Here is a 16,251-nt window from a genome sequence, read left to right as displayed (position 1 = left end):
TACAGTGACTGAGTGTATTTGCATGTGAAATCTCACTTGTCTTCATGTAAGGTCTTGACTCACTACAATCCAGACCTTCCTCTCAACTTAGCAGCTGATGCTTCTCCATATGGAGTAGGTGCCGTCCTGTCACACTTCATGCCAGATGGTACTGAGAAGCCTGTGGCGTTTGCGTCACTTCCTTGTCACCTGCAGAAAAGAACTATTCACAGCTTGATAAAGAAGCACTGGCAATAGTGTTTGGCATAAAGAAATTCCACCAGTATTTGTTCGGACGGAAATTTCAGCTGTTAACAGATCACAAACCCCTCATGGGTCTACTTGATGCAGAGAAAGGTATTCCAGTGATGGCGTCAGCCAGACTCCAGAGATGGGCCTTGATGCTGGCAGCGTATGATTACAGTATTGTGTATAAACCAGGCTCAAAGTTAGCAAACGCAGATTGTTTGAGCAGATTGCCTCTGCAAACCTCTGTGTCTGTGCCGCCTGTTCCAGGAGACACAATAATGCTCCTCGAGAACATGGCAGAATTCCCAGTGAATGTGTGACAAATTCAGTTTTGGACAAGGAAGGATCCCTTGTTAGCTAGAGTGAAGTTAGTGGAATGTGGTTTTCCAGGATACATGAAGCCAGATACAGAGCTAAAGCCATATATTCAGAAGAAAACTGAGCTAAGTGTTCAGGATGGTGTGATTCTGTGGGGTAACAGAGTACTGGTTCCACCTCAGGGTAGGAAACAGTGTGTAGATGTGTTGCATGAAGCTCACCCTGGAATAGCGAGGATGAAAGCTATTGCCAGAGGTCTTGTATGGTGGCCGTGCATTGATTCAGAGCTGGAGAACAAGGTCAGGACTTGTTCCATATGTCAGGAGAGTCGTTCTTCACCCTGCGAAGCAAAGTTACATCTGTGGGACTGGCCGTCCAAACCATGGTTACGTCTGCACATTGATTATGCAGGTCCCTTACAAGGTCAAATGTTCCTCATCATCGTAGACTCTCACTCTAAGTGGATGGATGTTTTCCCTGTCAACAGTGCAACTACGAGTGCCACTCTCGAGTGTCTTCGGAGAACATTTTCCATTCATTGTCTACCTGAGACAATAGTGTCTGATAATGGGACATGTTTCACAAGTGATGAATTTGCTATATTCATCAAAAGAAATGGTATTCAACACATCTGTACATCCCCTTACCATCCAGCGTCCAATGGACTGGCAGAGAGGAGTGTCCAGACGTTCAAACAGGGATTAAAGAAGCTCAGCGGCAGTTCCATCAACACAAGGGTGTCAAGATTCCTGTTCAGGTATTCGTAACACTCCGCAGACTACGACAGGGTCATCTCCAGCGCAGTTACTATTGGGAAGACGTCCACGTTCCCATCTTGACTTGCTTCACCCTGACATCGGTGTTAAAGTTCAACATAAGCAAGAGAAGCAGGCAAACTACCACAATAGACATACAAAGTCACGAGAGTTCGCTGTCGGTGATCTTGTTTACGTCAGGAACTTTCTTGGTAAGCCGAAGTGGTTACCAGGGGAGATAATCCAGTGTACAGGGCTTATCTCCTTTAAAGTCAGCTTGGAAATGACAAAATTGCGAGGCGACTTGTAGATCACCTCATCAAGCGTTATGTGGACCCTGATGCTGTGAAACCAGAATCCCCAGAATTGTTGGAAGAAAGTGAAGTGTCGAAGTCTGCCATCACTATCTCACCAGAGCTTCCAGAGCCTAGTTCTGTACCAGTATCACCCGCAGACAAGCCATTTCCTTGTACCACATTACCTACATGTGACACTAGTCCAGAACTGTCCTCATCTGTCGAGCTCCAGATAGACTAAATCTGTAAACTACTGTATTTCATTGTTGAGTGTTCTTTTTCAGGAGATTGAACTTTAAGGTGCATGCTCAATTCATTTATTTCAGAAACCAAGTGAATGAACATTAAGTTTGTGAATTTCAGTGTTCAAGAATACTTCAGTGAACTTTATGGGAAAATTTCCATTGAACTCTTTGAGTTGATCACTATTTCTTTCTCAGTGACTGATGAGTTAGTAACATTGTTCACTAATTGCTTAAACAACAAGTTGTTAACTAAAGGGGGAGGAATGTAGCGTTTTAGTATCATATAACCAGTCACTTGCTTTATCCATACAATGTCTCTAGATAAATGAGTGCGCACGTGTAACAGCGCCGGAAGTGTGTGTTGTGTGCTAGCAGACCACATGGCTGCCGACTACACTTGACTGAGTGTACTGAGAATACACCCTTTCTCCGGAAAGCCAAGTGTTTGTTGTAGCTGCCAAAGTCATCACAAACGCCAACAGCGTTAATCTTAGATTAGATCCAAGGCTGCATCTTCACAGTCCAAGAAGAAGTTGATGAGTCAACTTATCACTGCCCCTACAATGTTTAACAATCAACCTGGGAAGATCATAGATGTGGTTTGATCTAATCTGAGATAAGAGCTGTATCTACAATAAACCTCACAGCCATCATGAAGCATCTGAACCACCCCAGAAGAAGTATATCCCTTCTGGGAAAGAATCATCTCAACAATTCATACAAAGAGATCATTCACAGTATCATCCTGACTCCTTTCGTCAATCAGTTTTATTATAAAGTTTGAGACAAAAGGTTACTGGACAATCTTTTCCTGGACTTTATTATTTTGAAATGGCTAAAAGGTGACAGCAGCAAGTAATTAAATTGGTCTTAAGAGAATGAACATGCTAAGAAGAGCACCATTCCTGGTCTTTAGAAAATACAAATACAAATACAAGAGATAAAAATAAGTTTCTTACCGAACACGGCGAACAGAATGCGACAGACCTGTCCACAGAAGGAAAGATAAGTTACGTTGGTACATTATGCATACAAGATGAACATAAAGGAAATGACTTTGACCAAGTGAGTGAGTTGGGTTTACATCCCTTCAAACAGTGTTCCAGCTTAATGTGGATGGAAAGCCTGAAGAGACGCAGGTGAAACCAACGAGCGCAGGTATGGTGACAAACCTAGAAACATAATCAGGTGGAATCCAGGATTTTAACCCATGATCAAAGTGCCCAGACTTTATGTTAGAACAAAGTGACACATATGACATGCATGTTTCATCACATTGTTAGTGAAAGATAGTTTCAGAATCTTGAATACAGTACTGACCATTCAGATGCAATGGTGATATATATTCCTACCAAGTTAGGACAGTCTGGACATAATGAATATTAAGAAGTCACCAGGCCACTCCATAAAACTCCAGTACATATTACAAGGCCATGATACATCTGATAGTGACAGTGTTCACCAACTATTCACCACTTGGAATATGTTTTTCTAAGAGGGAAAATATATGAAACACTTTTGTCTTCATTTTGAAAAGTTAAGTGGACTATTACTCACCAGTGGTGGGGCTTGTATCTGGCTGATTGAATGAGTGACTGTTAGGCTATTAGTATAGTGGTATGTTTCTGGTTCTGATTTGGCAATGTTGTGCCTTTTCTTTTCTTTTTTCGCGTTATCCATTTTTTAAACTACATTTTTTTTATGACATTAGCTATCTTCTGAAACTTTCTGTTGTCTCTGATATTAAAATGCCCCTTTTCAAGTGATTCTTAAAGGGGCTCTAATCTCTGGCTTCTACCCGGCTGATTAACCCTAACCCACTAGGGTTCACTTGGTGCCGTGAGTCGATATGCTCGTTAACACAACAAAGTCTGACAAGAGACTGGGCTATTGTCTGTAAGGACAGTGTAAATAAACTTAAGGTAATATCTGTACACATTTCTGAACACTCATTGGTTACTCGTGATCTGTGAAGGTTTTGATGGTACAAAAGGCCCATGTCAATTAATTTCTTCTACCTAAACAAACAGAACCGTGGAAGACATCGCAGCAAGAGCGTAAGGACCAGTTACAAAAAAAACATCCATGAAAATATTAATCGAAAATCGTTGATTGATTAATCACTGTTATCTTGCACAGTGGATTTGCCAAAAGTAAGTGTTTATATATGTAGTTTTACAAAAGCAGACGGAATACACCCATATTTGGGCGTGAAGTTCTAATGTATAAACAAAATACTTTCTTCATAGGATTAACCAATAATAAAATACAAAAGAAATTAAGAAGAATATCACATTGCCTCTTGTGTCTGCTCAGGTCTTGTGTGTGTGTGTGTGTGGAAGATTATATGGACTTTTGGGCTTGTGAGCCAATTAACTCTAAGGGGGCACTGATCTACAGGAATGGCCCGGGTCTGGTTGTTGCCTTTATTGTATTTTCCATTGAGTACCCGGATTATATACCAGAAATCTTGACTAGTTTGTGACCTATGACAGAAGGCGCATTTGTCACTTGTACTGATAGTATAAGATCGTATCATCACATTGATCAACAAAGTAAAAATAATAGTTTTGTCTTGGAAATAATAAGGAACTGTAGGTTTCTTTGGTGACAAAGTTTTGAAAGGTCACTTGCTTGGTATTGTGCGATTTTTGTTTACACTATTTTGATGTATTTTAACACAAACTAAATATTTCATCTGAGTGTTGCTTATTTGATCGCGACTATATGTCATAGTCAATGTGTAAAAGACAATTTATTAAATGCCTAAATATTCAGTATTTTACAAACTGACTGAAATATCTGTCCATTTATCTTATTATGATGACAAATTCCAAACATTTTGATCTTTAATTTCATATCCCAGTGACATAAAAATGACCGGATTTAAAGTACATTTCTATAATTTTATCTAATCCTGACTCATACTTATTGCTTTTTACTTCTCATTTCTGATAGTGGAAACTTCCTGAACTGTGGTATTGAAAATGACATTGGCGTGAAAGTTCATGTTTTTACAACATTCAATCATATTGTTGAAGTGAGAACTTTCCCGCCTTTGTACAAGGAAGAGCTGTATGAATTTTCCTTTTTACGGAAACAACTCTTAATATATAGTTGACAGAGAAAACGACTTCTGTTGAAAATCTAAAACTTTAGCTATAGTTGTATTCCACCCAAATACAGGATTATTGAAGTTATGCAACAGAGGTAGTATTCTTAGAATTATGAACAATGATAACTATTGTTTTGATTTTGAAAGCCCAGAATATAAAATGGTCAGCCTCTTGAGTGATGAATGACTTACCTTGAGTGGCTTGATTTTTACTCTGTAATGATATCTCATTCTCAGATGGTTCCTTTTTATCACCTGAAACCAAGATATTTTCAACTGTGAGTTATTTGAATAGCATATTATTGATTTGCATGCCGTTTTCTGAATGATTATGTTCAAAGTAGTCAGGGGAAACATTCTGTCCCACTACTGGTACCCGCCATTTTGAATTCTCCATTCATGATCAGGATACAGTGATCTTTGTATTGGTGTCATTAATCTTCCTAGTACTTGAGAATAAGAATCTAGATACACTATACGACCAGCTAAAGTTACCTAATGTATCACTTTAGCTATATTTAGTTATCAGTATTTATCATCTGTATGTATCTTAGCAGGACAGGGGCGGTCGGGTAGCCTAGTGGTTAAAGCGTTTGCTCGTCACGCCGAACACCCGGGTTCGATTCCCGACATGGGTATAATGTGTGAAACCCATTTCTGGATTCCCCTGCCGCGATATTGCTGGAATATTGCTAAAAGTGGCGAAAAACCATACTCACTCACTTACTCACTCACTCACAAATATGGTCACATCTGCCTGTTATCCTGCTCATGAGCAGAACACCACTAGTCGCAGGTAATGTGTGCCTGTAGGCTATGTATAGTGGTATGTTTCTGGTTCTGATTTGGCAACGTTGTGTCTTTTCTTTTCTTTTTTGCTTTATCCATTTTTTAAACTACATTTTTTTAATGACATAAGCTATCTTCTGAATCATTCAGTTGTCTCTGATATTAAAATGCCCCTTTTCAAGCGATTCTTAAAGGGGCTCTAATCTCTGGCTTCTACCCGGCTGTCTAACCCTAACCCACTTGGGCTCACTAGGTGCATGTTCGTTAACGCAACGGAGTCTGACAAGAGACTGGGCTATTGTCTGTAAGGACAACGTAAATATACTGTGAGGTAATATCTATACACATTTCTGAACACTCATTGGTTACTCGTGATCTGTGAAGGTTTTGATAGTACAAAAGGCCCATGTCAATTAATTTCTTTTACCTAAACAAAAAGAATGGTGGAAGCACATCCGATGTTGTTATTAATTTTTGAAATAACCCTGATGGTTGTAGTTTAATGGAAAAAAAAAAGCATCCACATTGAAAGCATTTCAGATTTTGGATTTCGTATTACATGGATAATACGAATGCCACTACCGTGTTGTCATCCATGTATCTTGGTATAACCCTACACCCATGTATTTGTTGTCATTCACTTAATGTTACCGGTATAATTAGTGGTAGCTCCAGTCAGAATACCTGACAAAGGTTCAGGGCGAATCTGGGATTTTAACCCATGATCGAAGTGCCCAGACTTTATGTTAGAACAAAGTGACACATATGACATGCATGTTTCATCACATTGTTAGTCAAAGATAGTTTCAGAATCTTGAATACCATACTGACCATTCAGATACAATGGTGATATATATTCCTACTAAGTTTGGACAGTCTGGACATGATGAATATTAAGTCACCAGGCCACTCCATAAAACTCCAGTACATATTACAAGGCCGTGATACATCTGATAGTGACAGTGTTCACCAACTATTCACCACTTGGAATGTTTTTCTAAGAGGGAAAATATATGAAACACTTTTGTCTTCCTTTTGAAAAGTTAAGTGGACTATTACTCACCAGTGGTGTGGTTTGTGACGAGTTCGTGCCCTGGCTGTTTGGATGGGTTGTCACTCTCTGAAACAGGTAATGTGTGACTGTTAGGCTATGTATAGTGGTATGTTTCTGGTTCTGATTGGCAACATTGTGCCTTTTCTTTTCCTTTTTCACTTTATCAATCTTTTAAACTACATTTTTATGACATTAGCATTCTTCTGAAACTTTCAGTTGTCTCTGATATCCAAATGCCCCTTTTCAAGTTATTCTTAAAGGGGCTCTAATCTCTGGCTTCTACCCGGCTGTATAACCCTAACCCACTTTGGCTCACTAGCTGGGGTAAGTCGATTTGCTGACTACCTTTTTGTATGACATCGCAGCAAGAGCATAAGGACCAGTTACAAAAAAAACATCCATGAAAATATTAATCGAAAATCATTGATTGATTAATCACTGTTATCTTGCACAGTGGATTTGCCAAAAGTATGTGTTTATATATGTAGTTTTACTAAAGCAGACGGAATACACCCATATTTGGGCGGGAAGTTCTAATGTATAAACAACCTACTTTCTTCAAAGGATTAACCAATAATAAAATACAGAAGACATTAAGAAGAATATCACATTGCCTCTTGTGTCTGCTCAGGTCATGTGTGTGTGTGTGTGTGGAAGATAATATGGACTTTTTGGCTTGTGAGCCATTTAGGTATCACTCCAATTAACTCTAAGGGGGCACTGATCTACAGCAATTGCCCAGGTCTGGTTGTTGCCTTTATTGTATTTTCCATTGAGTACCCGGATTATTTACCAGAAATCTTGACTAGTTTGTGACCTATGACAGAAGGCGCATGTGTCGCTTTTACTGATTGTATAAGATCGTATCATCACATTGATCAACAAAATAAAAATAATAGTTTTGTCTTGGAAATAATAAGGAAATGTAGGTATCTTTGGTGACAAAGTTTTGAAAAGTCACTTGCTTGGTATTGTGCGATTTTTGTTTACACTATTTTGAGTTATTTTATCACAAACTAAATATTTCACCTGAGCATAGGTTATAATATCGTGTGTATATGTCATAGTCAATGTGTAAAAGACAATTTATTAAATGCCTAAATATTCAGTATTTTACAAACTGACTGAAATATCTATCCATTTATTTTATTATGATGAGAATTCCAAACATTTTGAGCTTTAATTTCATAACCCAGTGACTGAAAATGACCGGATTTAAAAAACATTTCTATAATTTTATCTAATTCTGACTCATACTTATTGCTTTTCACTTCTCATTTCTGATAGTGGAAACTTCCTGAACTGTGGTATTGAAAATGACATTGACGTGATAGTTCATGTTCTTACAACATTCAATCATATTGTTGAAGTGAGAATTTTCCCGCCTTTGTACAAGGAAGAGCTGTATGATTTTTCCTTTTTATGGGAACAACTCTTAATATATAGTTGACAGAGAAAACGACTTCTGTTGAAAATCTAAAACTTTAGCTATAGTGTTATTACACCCCAAATACAGGATTATTGAAATTATGCAACAGAGGTAGTATTCTTAGAATTATGAACAATGATAACTATTGTTTTGATTTTGAAATCCCAGAATATAAAATGGTCAGCCTTTTGAGTGATGAATGACTTACCTTGAATGGCTGGAGTTCCACTATGTGTGACTTTCTCATTCTCAACTGGTACCTTTGTATCACCTGAAACCAAGATATTTTCAACTGTTAGTTACATGTTACAAGGCCATGATACATCTGATAGTGACAGTGTTCACCAACTATTCATCACTTGCAATATGTTTTTCTAAGAGGGTAAATATATGAAACACTTTTGTCTTCCTTTTGAAAAGTTAAGCGGACTATTACTCACCAGTGGTGTGGCTTGTGACAAGTTGTTGCCTGTCCTGATTGGATGGGCTCTCAGTCTCTGAAAAAGGTAATGTGTGACTGTTAGGCTATGTATAGTGGTATGTTTCTGGTTCTGATTGGCAACATTGTGCCTTTTCTTTTCCTTTTTCACTTTATCAATTTTTTAAACTACATTTTTATGACATTAGCATTCTTCTGAAACTTTCAGTTGTCTCTGATATCCAAATGCCCCTTTTCAAGTGATTCTTAAAGGGGCTCTAATCTCTGGCTTCTACCCGGCTGTATAACCCTAACCCACTTTGGCTCACTAGCTGGGGTAAGTCGATTTGCTGACTACCTTTTTGTATGACATCGCAGCAAGAGCATAAGGACCAGTTACAAAAAAAACATCCATGAAAATATTAATCGAAAATCATTGATTGATTAATCACTGTTATCTTGCACAGTGGATTTGCCAAAAGTATGTGTTTATATATGTAGTTTTACAAAAGCAGACGGAATACACCCATATTTGGGCGTGAAGTTCTAATGTATAAACAACCTACTTTCTTCAAAGGATTAACCAATAATAAAATACAGAAGACATTAAGAAGAATATCACATTGCCTCTTGTGTCTGCTCAGGTCATGTGTGTGTGTGTGTGTGGAAGATAATATGGACTTTTTGGCTTGTGAGCAATTTAGGTATCACTCCAATTAACTCTAAGGGGGCACTGATCTACAGCAATTGCCCAGGTCTGGTTGTTGCCTTTATTGTATTTTCCATTGAGTACCCGGATTATATACCAGAAATCTTGACTAGTTTGTGACCTATGACAGAAGGCGCATGTGTCGCTTTTACTGATTGTATAAGATCGTATCATCACATTGATCAACAAAATAAAAATAATAGTTTTGTCTTGGAAATAATAAGGAAATGTAGGTATCTTTGGTGACAAAGTTTTGAAAAGTCACTTGCTTGGTATTGTGCGATTTTTGTTTACACTATTTTGAGTTATTTTATCACAAACTAAATATTTCACCTGAGCATAGGTTATAATATCGTGTGTATATGTCATAGTCAATGTGTAAAAGACAATTTATTAAATGCCTAAATATTCAGTATTTTACAAACTGACTGAAATATCTATCCATTTATTTTATTATGATGAGAATTCCAAACATTTTGAGCTTTAATTTCATAACCCAGTGACTGAAAATGACCGGATTTAAAGAACATTTCTATAATTTTATCTAATTCTGACTCATACTTATTGCTTTTCACTTCTCATTTCTGATAGTGGAAACTTCCTGAACTGTGGTATTGAAAATGACATTGACGTGATAGTTCATGTTCTTACAACATTCAATCATATTGTTGAAGTGAGAATTTTCCCGCCTTTGTACAAGGAAGAGCTGTATGATTTTTCCTTTTTATGGGAACAACTCTTAATATATAGTTGACAGAGAAAACGACTTCTGTTGAAAATCTAAAACTTTAGCTATAGTGTTATTACACCCCAAATACAGGATTATTGAAATTATGCAACAGAGGTAGTATTCTTAGAATTATGAACAATGATAACTATTGTTTTGATTTTGAAATCCCAGAATATAAAATGGTCAGCCTTTTGAGTGATGAATGACTTACCTTGAATGGCTGGAGTTCCACTATGTGTGACTTTCTCATTCTCAACTGGTACCTTTGTATCACCTGAAACCAAGATATTTTCAACTGTTAGTTACATGTTACAAGGCCATGATACATCTGATAGTGACAGTGTTCACCAACTATTCATCACTTGCAATATGTTTTTCTAAGAGGGTAAATATATGAAACACTTTTGTCTTCCTTTTGAAAAGTTAAGCGGACTATTACTCACCAGTGGTGTGGCTTGTGACAAGTTGTTGCCTGTCCTGATTGGATGGGCTCTCAGTCTCTGAAAAAGGTAATGTGTGACTGTTAGGCTATGTATAGTGGTATGTTTCTGGTTCTGATTGGCAACATTGTGCCTTTTCTTTTCCTTTTTCACTTTATCAATTTTTTAAACTACATTTTTATGACATTAGCATTCTTCTGAAACTTTCAGTTGTCTCTGATATCCAAATGCCCCTTTTCAAGTGATTCTTAAAGGGGCTCTAATCTCTGGCTTCTACCCGGCTGTATAACCCTAACCCACTTTGGCTCACTAGCTGGGGTAAGTCGATTTGCTGACTACCTTTTTGTATGACATCGCAGCAAGAGCATAAGGACCAGTTACCAAAAAAAATCCATGAAAATATTAATCGAAAATCATTGATTGATTCATCACTGTTATCTTGCACAGTGGATTTGCCAAAAGTATGTGTTTATATATGTAGTTTTACTAAAGCAGACGGAATACACCCATATTTGGGCGTGAAGTTCTAATGTGAAAACAACCTACTTTCTTTAAAGGATTAACCTATAATAAAATACAGAAAATGCCTCTTGTGTCTGCACAGGTCACGTGTGTATGTGGAAGATAATATGGACTTTTTGGCTTATGAGCCATTTAGGAATCACTCCAATTAACTCTAAGGGGGCACTGATCTGAAGCAATGGCCCGGGTCTGGTTGTTGCCTTTATTGTATTTTCCATTGAGTACCCGGATGATATACCAGAAATCTTGACTAGCTTATGACCTGTGACAGTAAGTGCATGTGTCGCTTTTACTGATAGAATTAGGGCGTATCACCACATTGATCAACAAAATAAAAATATAGTTTTGTCTTGGAAATAATAAGGAAATTTAGGTATCTTTGGTGACAAAGTTTTGAAAAGTCACTTGCTTGGTATTGTGCGATTTTTGTTTACACCAGGGGTCCGGAAAATTTAAAATCCCAATCGGACATTTGCATTTAGGCCACGCCCCCTTCAAATAGCGTATTTTAGTACGACTTTTCACACACATTACAAGTTTACGTATTCATAATATGATGAATTATGAATTGTTTCAATTTAAATTGTTTAATTCACCGGACAATTAATAACAAATAATATCATTTTAGATTTACATGGAAAAAATACGTTTGTTTCTGTTATAATAACGATATGTTAACGTAGTGATCGGTCTAGTTAATATTCATGAGTTATATTCATATGAGTCTGCTCAAGTGTACGCGTTGTGACATTTGGATCGAGACTATTATCCCATATTTGGTTATCCCGTGACCTCACGGGAAAAGTTTTTTTTAAACTAAAGATTTTTTTAAAAACAAGACAGATAATTTAATCACAAATACTAAAATATCGTTGATAGCAATAGTTATTTGAATACTTTTTTCATCTGTACTTAATTATTGACCATAAACAAATTGGATATCGATCGTCCGAGAAAGCAAAATGGCGGTCAATCAAGATTCAATATACGACTAGCTACTGAAAACAATAAAATCTGCAAATCCTCATAGTTAGCCACGACTTACAAAATGATCGTCCAGACTTTGAGGGTTTGGCAGATCCGCTCGACTGATCTGCATCGGTCGACTGCCTGTCGTCACGCTTTCGCTTCTTGTCTGAGGTTACGTATCGTAGCATTGCGAGGATTATGAGGTACATCGATGATGCAAGGTAATAATGTACAGTTGTAAACACCTTTCACTCAAATTAACAAGATGTTCTCAGTAATTAATCCTCGATTAATCAGTGTCAACTCAGTTTATTGCCTGTTACAGTGATTGACCGATTAGACTATCATGTAGGTACGATGTATTTACAGCAATCAAAACAAACAAAGCTTGTCAGTGTAGTTAATCTTCATTGTGTTGCAACTGCAGACAGAAACTGCTCAGTCCTAACTGTTGATCATGTCCGGTCAAAATTTAAGAATGTCCGGACAATACTTTTTAAAATGTCCGGTAAGCAATATTTTAAAACGGACATTTGAGATTCCCAATCGGACATGTCCGGCGCATATGACGGTTTCCGGACCCCTGGTTTACACTATTTTGAGTTATTTTAACACTAACTAAATATTTCACCTGAGCATAGGTTATATTATCGTGTGTATATGTCATAGTCAATGTGTAAAAGACAATTTATTAAATGCCTAAATATTCAGTATTTTACAAACTGACTGAAATATCTATCCATTTATTTTATTATGATGAGAATTCCAAACATTTTGAGCTTTAATTTCATAACCCAGTGACTGAAAATGACCGGATTTAAAGAACATTTCTATAATTTTATCTAATCCTGACTCATACTTATTGCTTTTCACTTCTCATTTCTGATAGTGGAAACTTCCTGAACTGTGGGATTGAAAATGACATTGACGTGATAGTTCATGTTCTTACAACATTCAATCATATTGTTGAAGTGAGAATTTTCCCGCCTTTGTACAAGGAAGAGCTGTATGATTTTTCCTTTTTATGGGAACAACTCTTAATATATAGTTGACAGAGAAAACGACTTCTGTTGAAAATCTAAAAATTTAGCTATAGTGTTATTACAACCCAAATACAGGATTATTGAAATTATGCAACAGAGGTAGTATTCTTAGAATTATGAACAATGATAACTATTCCTTTGATTTTGAAATCCCAGAATATAAAATGGTCAGCCTTTTGAGTGATGAATGACTTACCTTGAGCGCCTTGAAATAGACTCTTTCGGGACATCTCACTTAGGTTAAATTGTTCGTTTGTATTATCTGAAACCAAGATATTTACAACTGTTAGTTATTTGAATACCATATGTTGATTTCAATATTTATAAACAGTTTTCCGTCATCTTCCTGTATCCAGGCTTTGTAGGAAAACTTGCAGACACCTTGGAGTATATCGAACAGTGTGGGACATCTTATAGCAGGTTGTTTCTCAAACCGATTTCTCAACAATGTTGTTTCGTGACTAAAAAGAGAGATTAAAACACTTATTTCACAATAATTTGCTGTCATCTTACAAATAAAAGTTGTTTATTTTGTTAATGATTGTTTGTTTAAATTTGTTTTTAATACAGAAATGATTGACTTAAACCATCACAATACAGTATACTAGTATATCAGCCTGGCCAACAGATCAAGAACCTAGCTTATGATGAAAATATCTAATTTTCTGCGATATTTTTACATTAATATAGTTGTCAGACCCACTTAATGACTCATATTATTTGTTCTCAAAATACATGAGACATAGGGAAAAAGAACTTAGAATAAAAATGAGTTTTTAAAATAAACAAGTCAAGTGCTTTGTTCCTATTACAGTATTTTCTTGTGTCTAGTACACCCACTTTTGGGGGGTTTATCCTTTGGGGGAAAAGAATTTAGCTTCACATAAACATTTCAGACTCTGCAAGCAGTAGAGTACAAACATGGTCAGTGTTATTATAAAGTTTGAGACAAAAGGTTACTGGACAATCTTTTCCTGGACTTTATTATTTTGAAATGGCTAAAAGGTGACAGCAGCAAGTGATTAAATTGGTCTTAAGAGAATGAACATGCTAAGAAGAGCACCATTCCTGGTCTAATTCCACCTGGCTGTCTAACCCTAACCCACTAGGGTTCACTTGGTGCCATGAGTCGATATGCTCGCTAACACAACAAAGTCTGACAACAGACTGGGCTATTGTCTGTAAGGACAGGGTAAATAAACTTTGAGGTAATATCTATACACATTTTTGAACACTCATTGGTTACTTGTGATCTGTGAAGGTTTTGATAGCACAAAAAAGGCCCATGTCAATTAATTTCTTCTACCTATACAAAAAGAACGGTGGAAGCACATCTGATGTTGTTTTTAATTTTAGAAATAACCTTGATGGTTGTAGTTTAACGGAAAAAAAGCATCCACATTGAAAGTATTTCAGATTTTGGATTTCATATTACATAGGACTGCAACGGTTCACCAGTACTTCCATTCGATTTGATTCATTAGTCTAATAATATACAATGATTCATGTATAATATGCATAAATAAGTAACAAAACGTGTATTTACTTTAACTTTTTATTGAACAGTGCAACACTGTGCACCAACAGGACAAGCTCATCACCTCAGACTGTGAGGTCAATCAGGTCATCAGGGATGATCATGTTTTTTGATAAAAACACAAGCATGTCCACATTGTCACCACTGAGGGAAGCCCTCTGAGCAGTCACAACATCCCCGGCTGTTGAAAAGACCCTCTCACTCGCCACACTTGAGCCCAAACCTTAGATTTTAGATGACTTGGGCTGGTGACAGCACGTCGTCTGCCATGCTTTCAAAGGGAGGTCACTCTAATCTATTTCTTTTTCAAGTGACAGTCATCAGTTTCAAACAAATGCATTTTTGGACATTTTCACTTCGTTGATATGAACGCAGTTCTTCTATTTTTTTCACCATTTTTGGACATTTTAAATTTATAACAAAAATTGAGTTGAACCGAATTAAAATCTAGACATTGTAGATTGAAGATCGAATCGAGACTACAAGTACGGGTTCTCAGTGCACCGAACCGAACCTTTGCAGCCCTAGTAGTACATGGATAATACGAATGACACTACCATGTTGTCATCAATGTATCCTGGTATAACCCTACACCCATGTATTTGTTGTCAATCACTTAATGTTACCGGTATAATTAGTGGTAGCTCCACTCATAATACCTGACAAAGGTTCCCATTTGGCTTTTCTTTTGTCTGGGGTAATTATTCTATCTAAATCCAGGTTTGAAGCTGATGTGAAGTGTATGTTTTGTATGACATTGCAGCAAGAGCGTAAGGACCAGTTACAAAAAAAACATCCATGAAAATATTAATCAAAAATTGTTAATTGATTAATCACTGTTATCTTGAATAGCATATTGTTGATTTGCATGTCGTCGTTTCACAACAATTTTCTGAATGATTATGTTCAAAGTAGTCAGGGGTGAAACGTGACTACCGCCCTATTCTGACTACTGTGGGAAGGGAGGCTTTTCATTCAGAGATGCATTCAATGGTAACCGACATTTTGAATACTGTGTTTGTGATCAGGCCATGTGGCTCAGTGATCTTTGTATTGGTGTCGTTAATCTTCTTATACTTGAGAATAAGAATCACGACACACTGTACAACCAGCTAATCAAGTTACCTAATGTATCAGTTAATGTTTAGCTATCAGGCTCTATTATCTGTATGTAATAATAATGCTCCGCTTTATCACAACGACTCCTTCACTTGGATGAAAGAACTCTTCTCAATAACAATGTATTGTAAAGTAAGAAAACATTGAATATTCAGTGTAAGCAAAATACAGTTTTTCGTACCTGATTGTTGTCTGGATGACACTGGATGAGACAGGGAAAGAAAATGTTGACTAACTTTCACGGCTTGTCTTCATAAACACGTGGTGATCTTCTGCGCAGTAATGATTTCATCATGTCCGGAAACTTATAACTTACGCACAAAAATTATTCTTTTTACCCATTGAAAATATACTCACACGTTTTTAATCCCTTTGGGTATTTATAACTTTCTTTGGGTATAAACATTTGAAAAAATGACAGAGGTGAATAACATCTCGCAAAATCTCATAACATGACTGCGGTACAGTGTTTTGAATGTGACCCATTTCCGCATTACCAGTATTCACACAAGTGGAGTTTATGTGTAAGTGAAGC

General features: G+C 36.9%; 1 protein-coding gene across 2 annotated transcripts in view; it reads right to left on the bottom strand.

Moving 5' to 3' along the window:
* LOC124128026 overlaps positions 1 to 16,233 on the bottom strand; it is a 59,316-nt gene extending 43,083 nt beyond the window's left edge. Inside the window, exons 1-9 of one of the 2 annotated variants that reach the window (XM_048395720.1) lie at positions 15,898 to 16,233; positions 13,257 to 13,322; positions 10,530 to 10,586; positions 10,298 to 10,360; positions 8,670 to 8,726; positions 8,438 to 8,500; positions 6,810 to 6,866; positions 5,150 to 5,212; positions 2,802 to 2,829 (exon numbers count right to left, since the gene is read on the bottom strand). In XM_048395720.1, the coding sequence (XP_048251677.1) occupies positions 2,802 to 2,829; positions 5,150 to 5,212; positions 6,810 to 6,866; positions 8,438 to 8,500; positions 8,670 to 8,726; positions 10,298 to 10,360; positions 10,530 to 10,586; positions 13,257 to 13,290 (422 nt within the window). In that variant the 5' untranslated portion in view covers positions 13,291 to 13,322; positions 15,898 to 16,233. The remainder of the gene's footprint in view (positions 1 to 2,801; positions 2,830 to 5,149; positions 5,213 to 6,809; positions 6,867 to 8,437; positions 8,501 to 8,669; positions 8,727 to 10,297; positions 10,361 to 10,529; positions 10,587 to 13,256; positions 13,323 to 15,897) is intronic. The other variant, XM_048395721.1, reaches the window with a different exon arrangement.
* Between the last annotated feature and the right edge of the window lie 18 nt (positions 16,234 to 16,251).

This window comes from Haliotis rufescens, unplaced genomic scaffold (genome assembly GCF_023055435.1).
Source record: "Haliotis rufescens isolate VD_foot unplaced genomic scaffold, xgHalRufe1.0.p SCAF_14, whole genome shotgun sequence".
NCBI lineage: Eukaryota > Metazoa > Mollusca > Gastropoda > Lepetellida > Haliotidae > Haliotis > Haliotis rufescens.
This window is presented reverse-complemented; position numbering and strand designations above follow the sequence as displayed.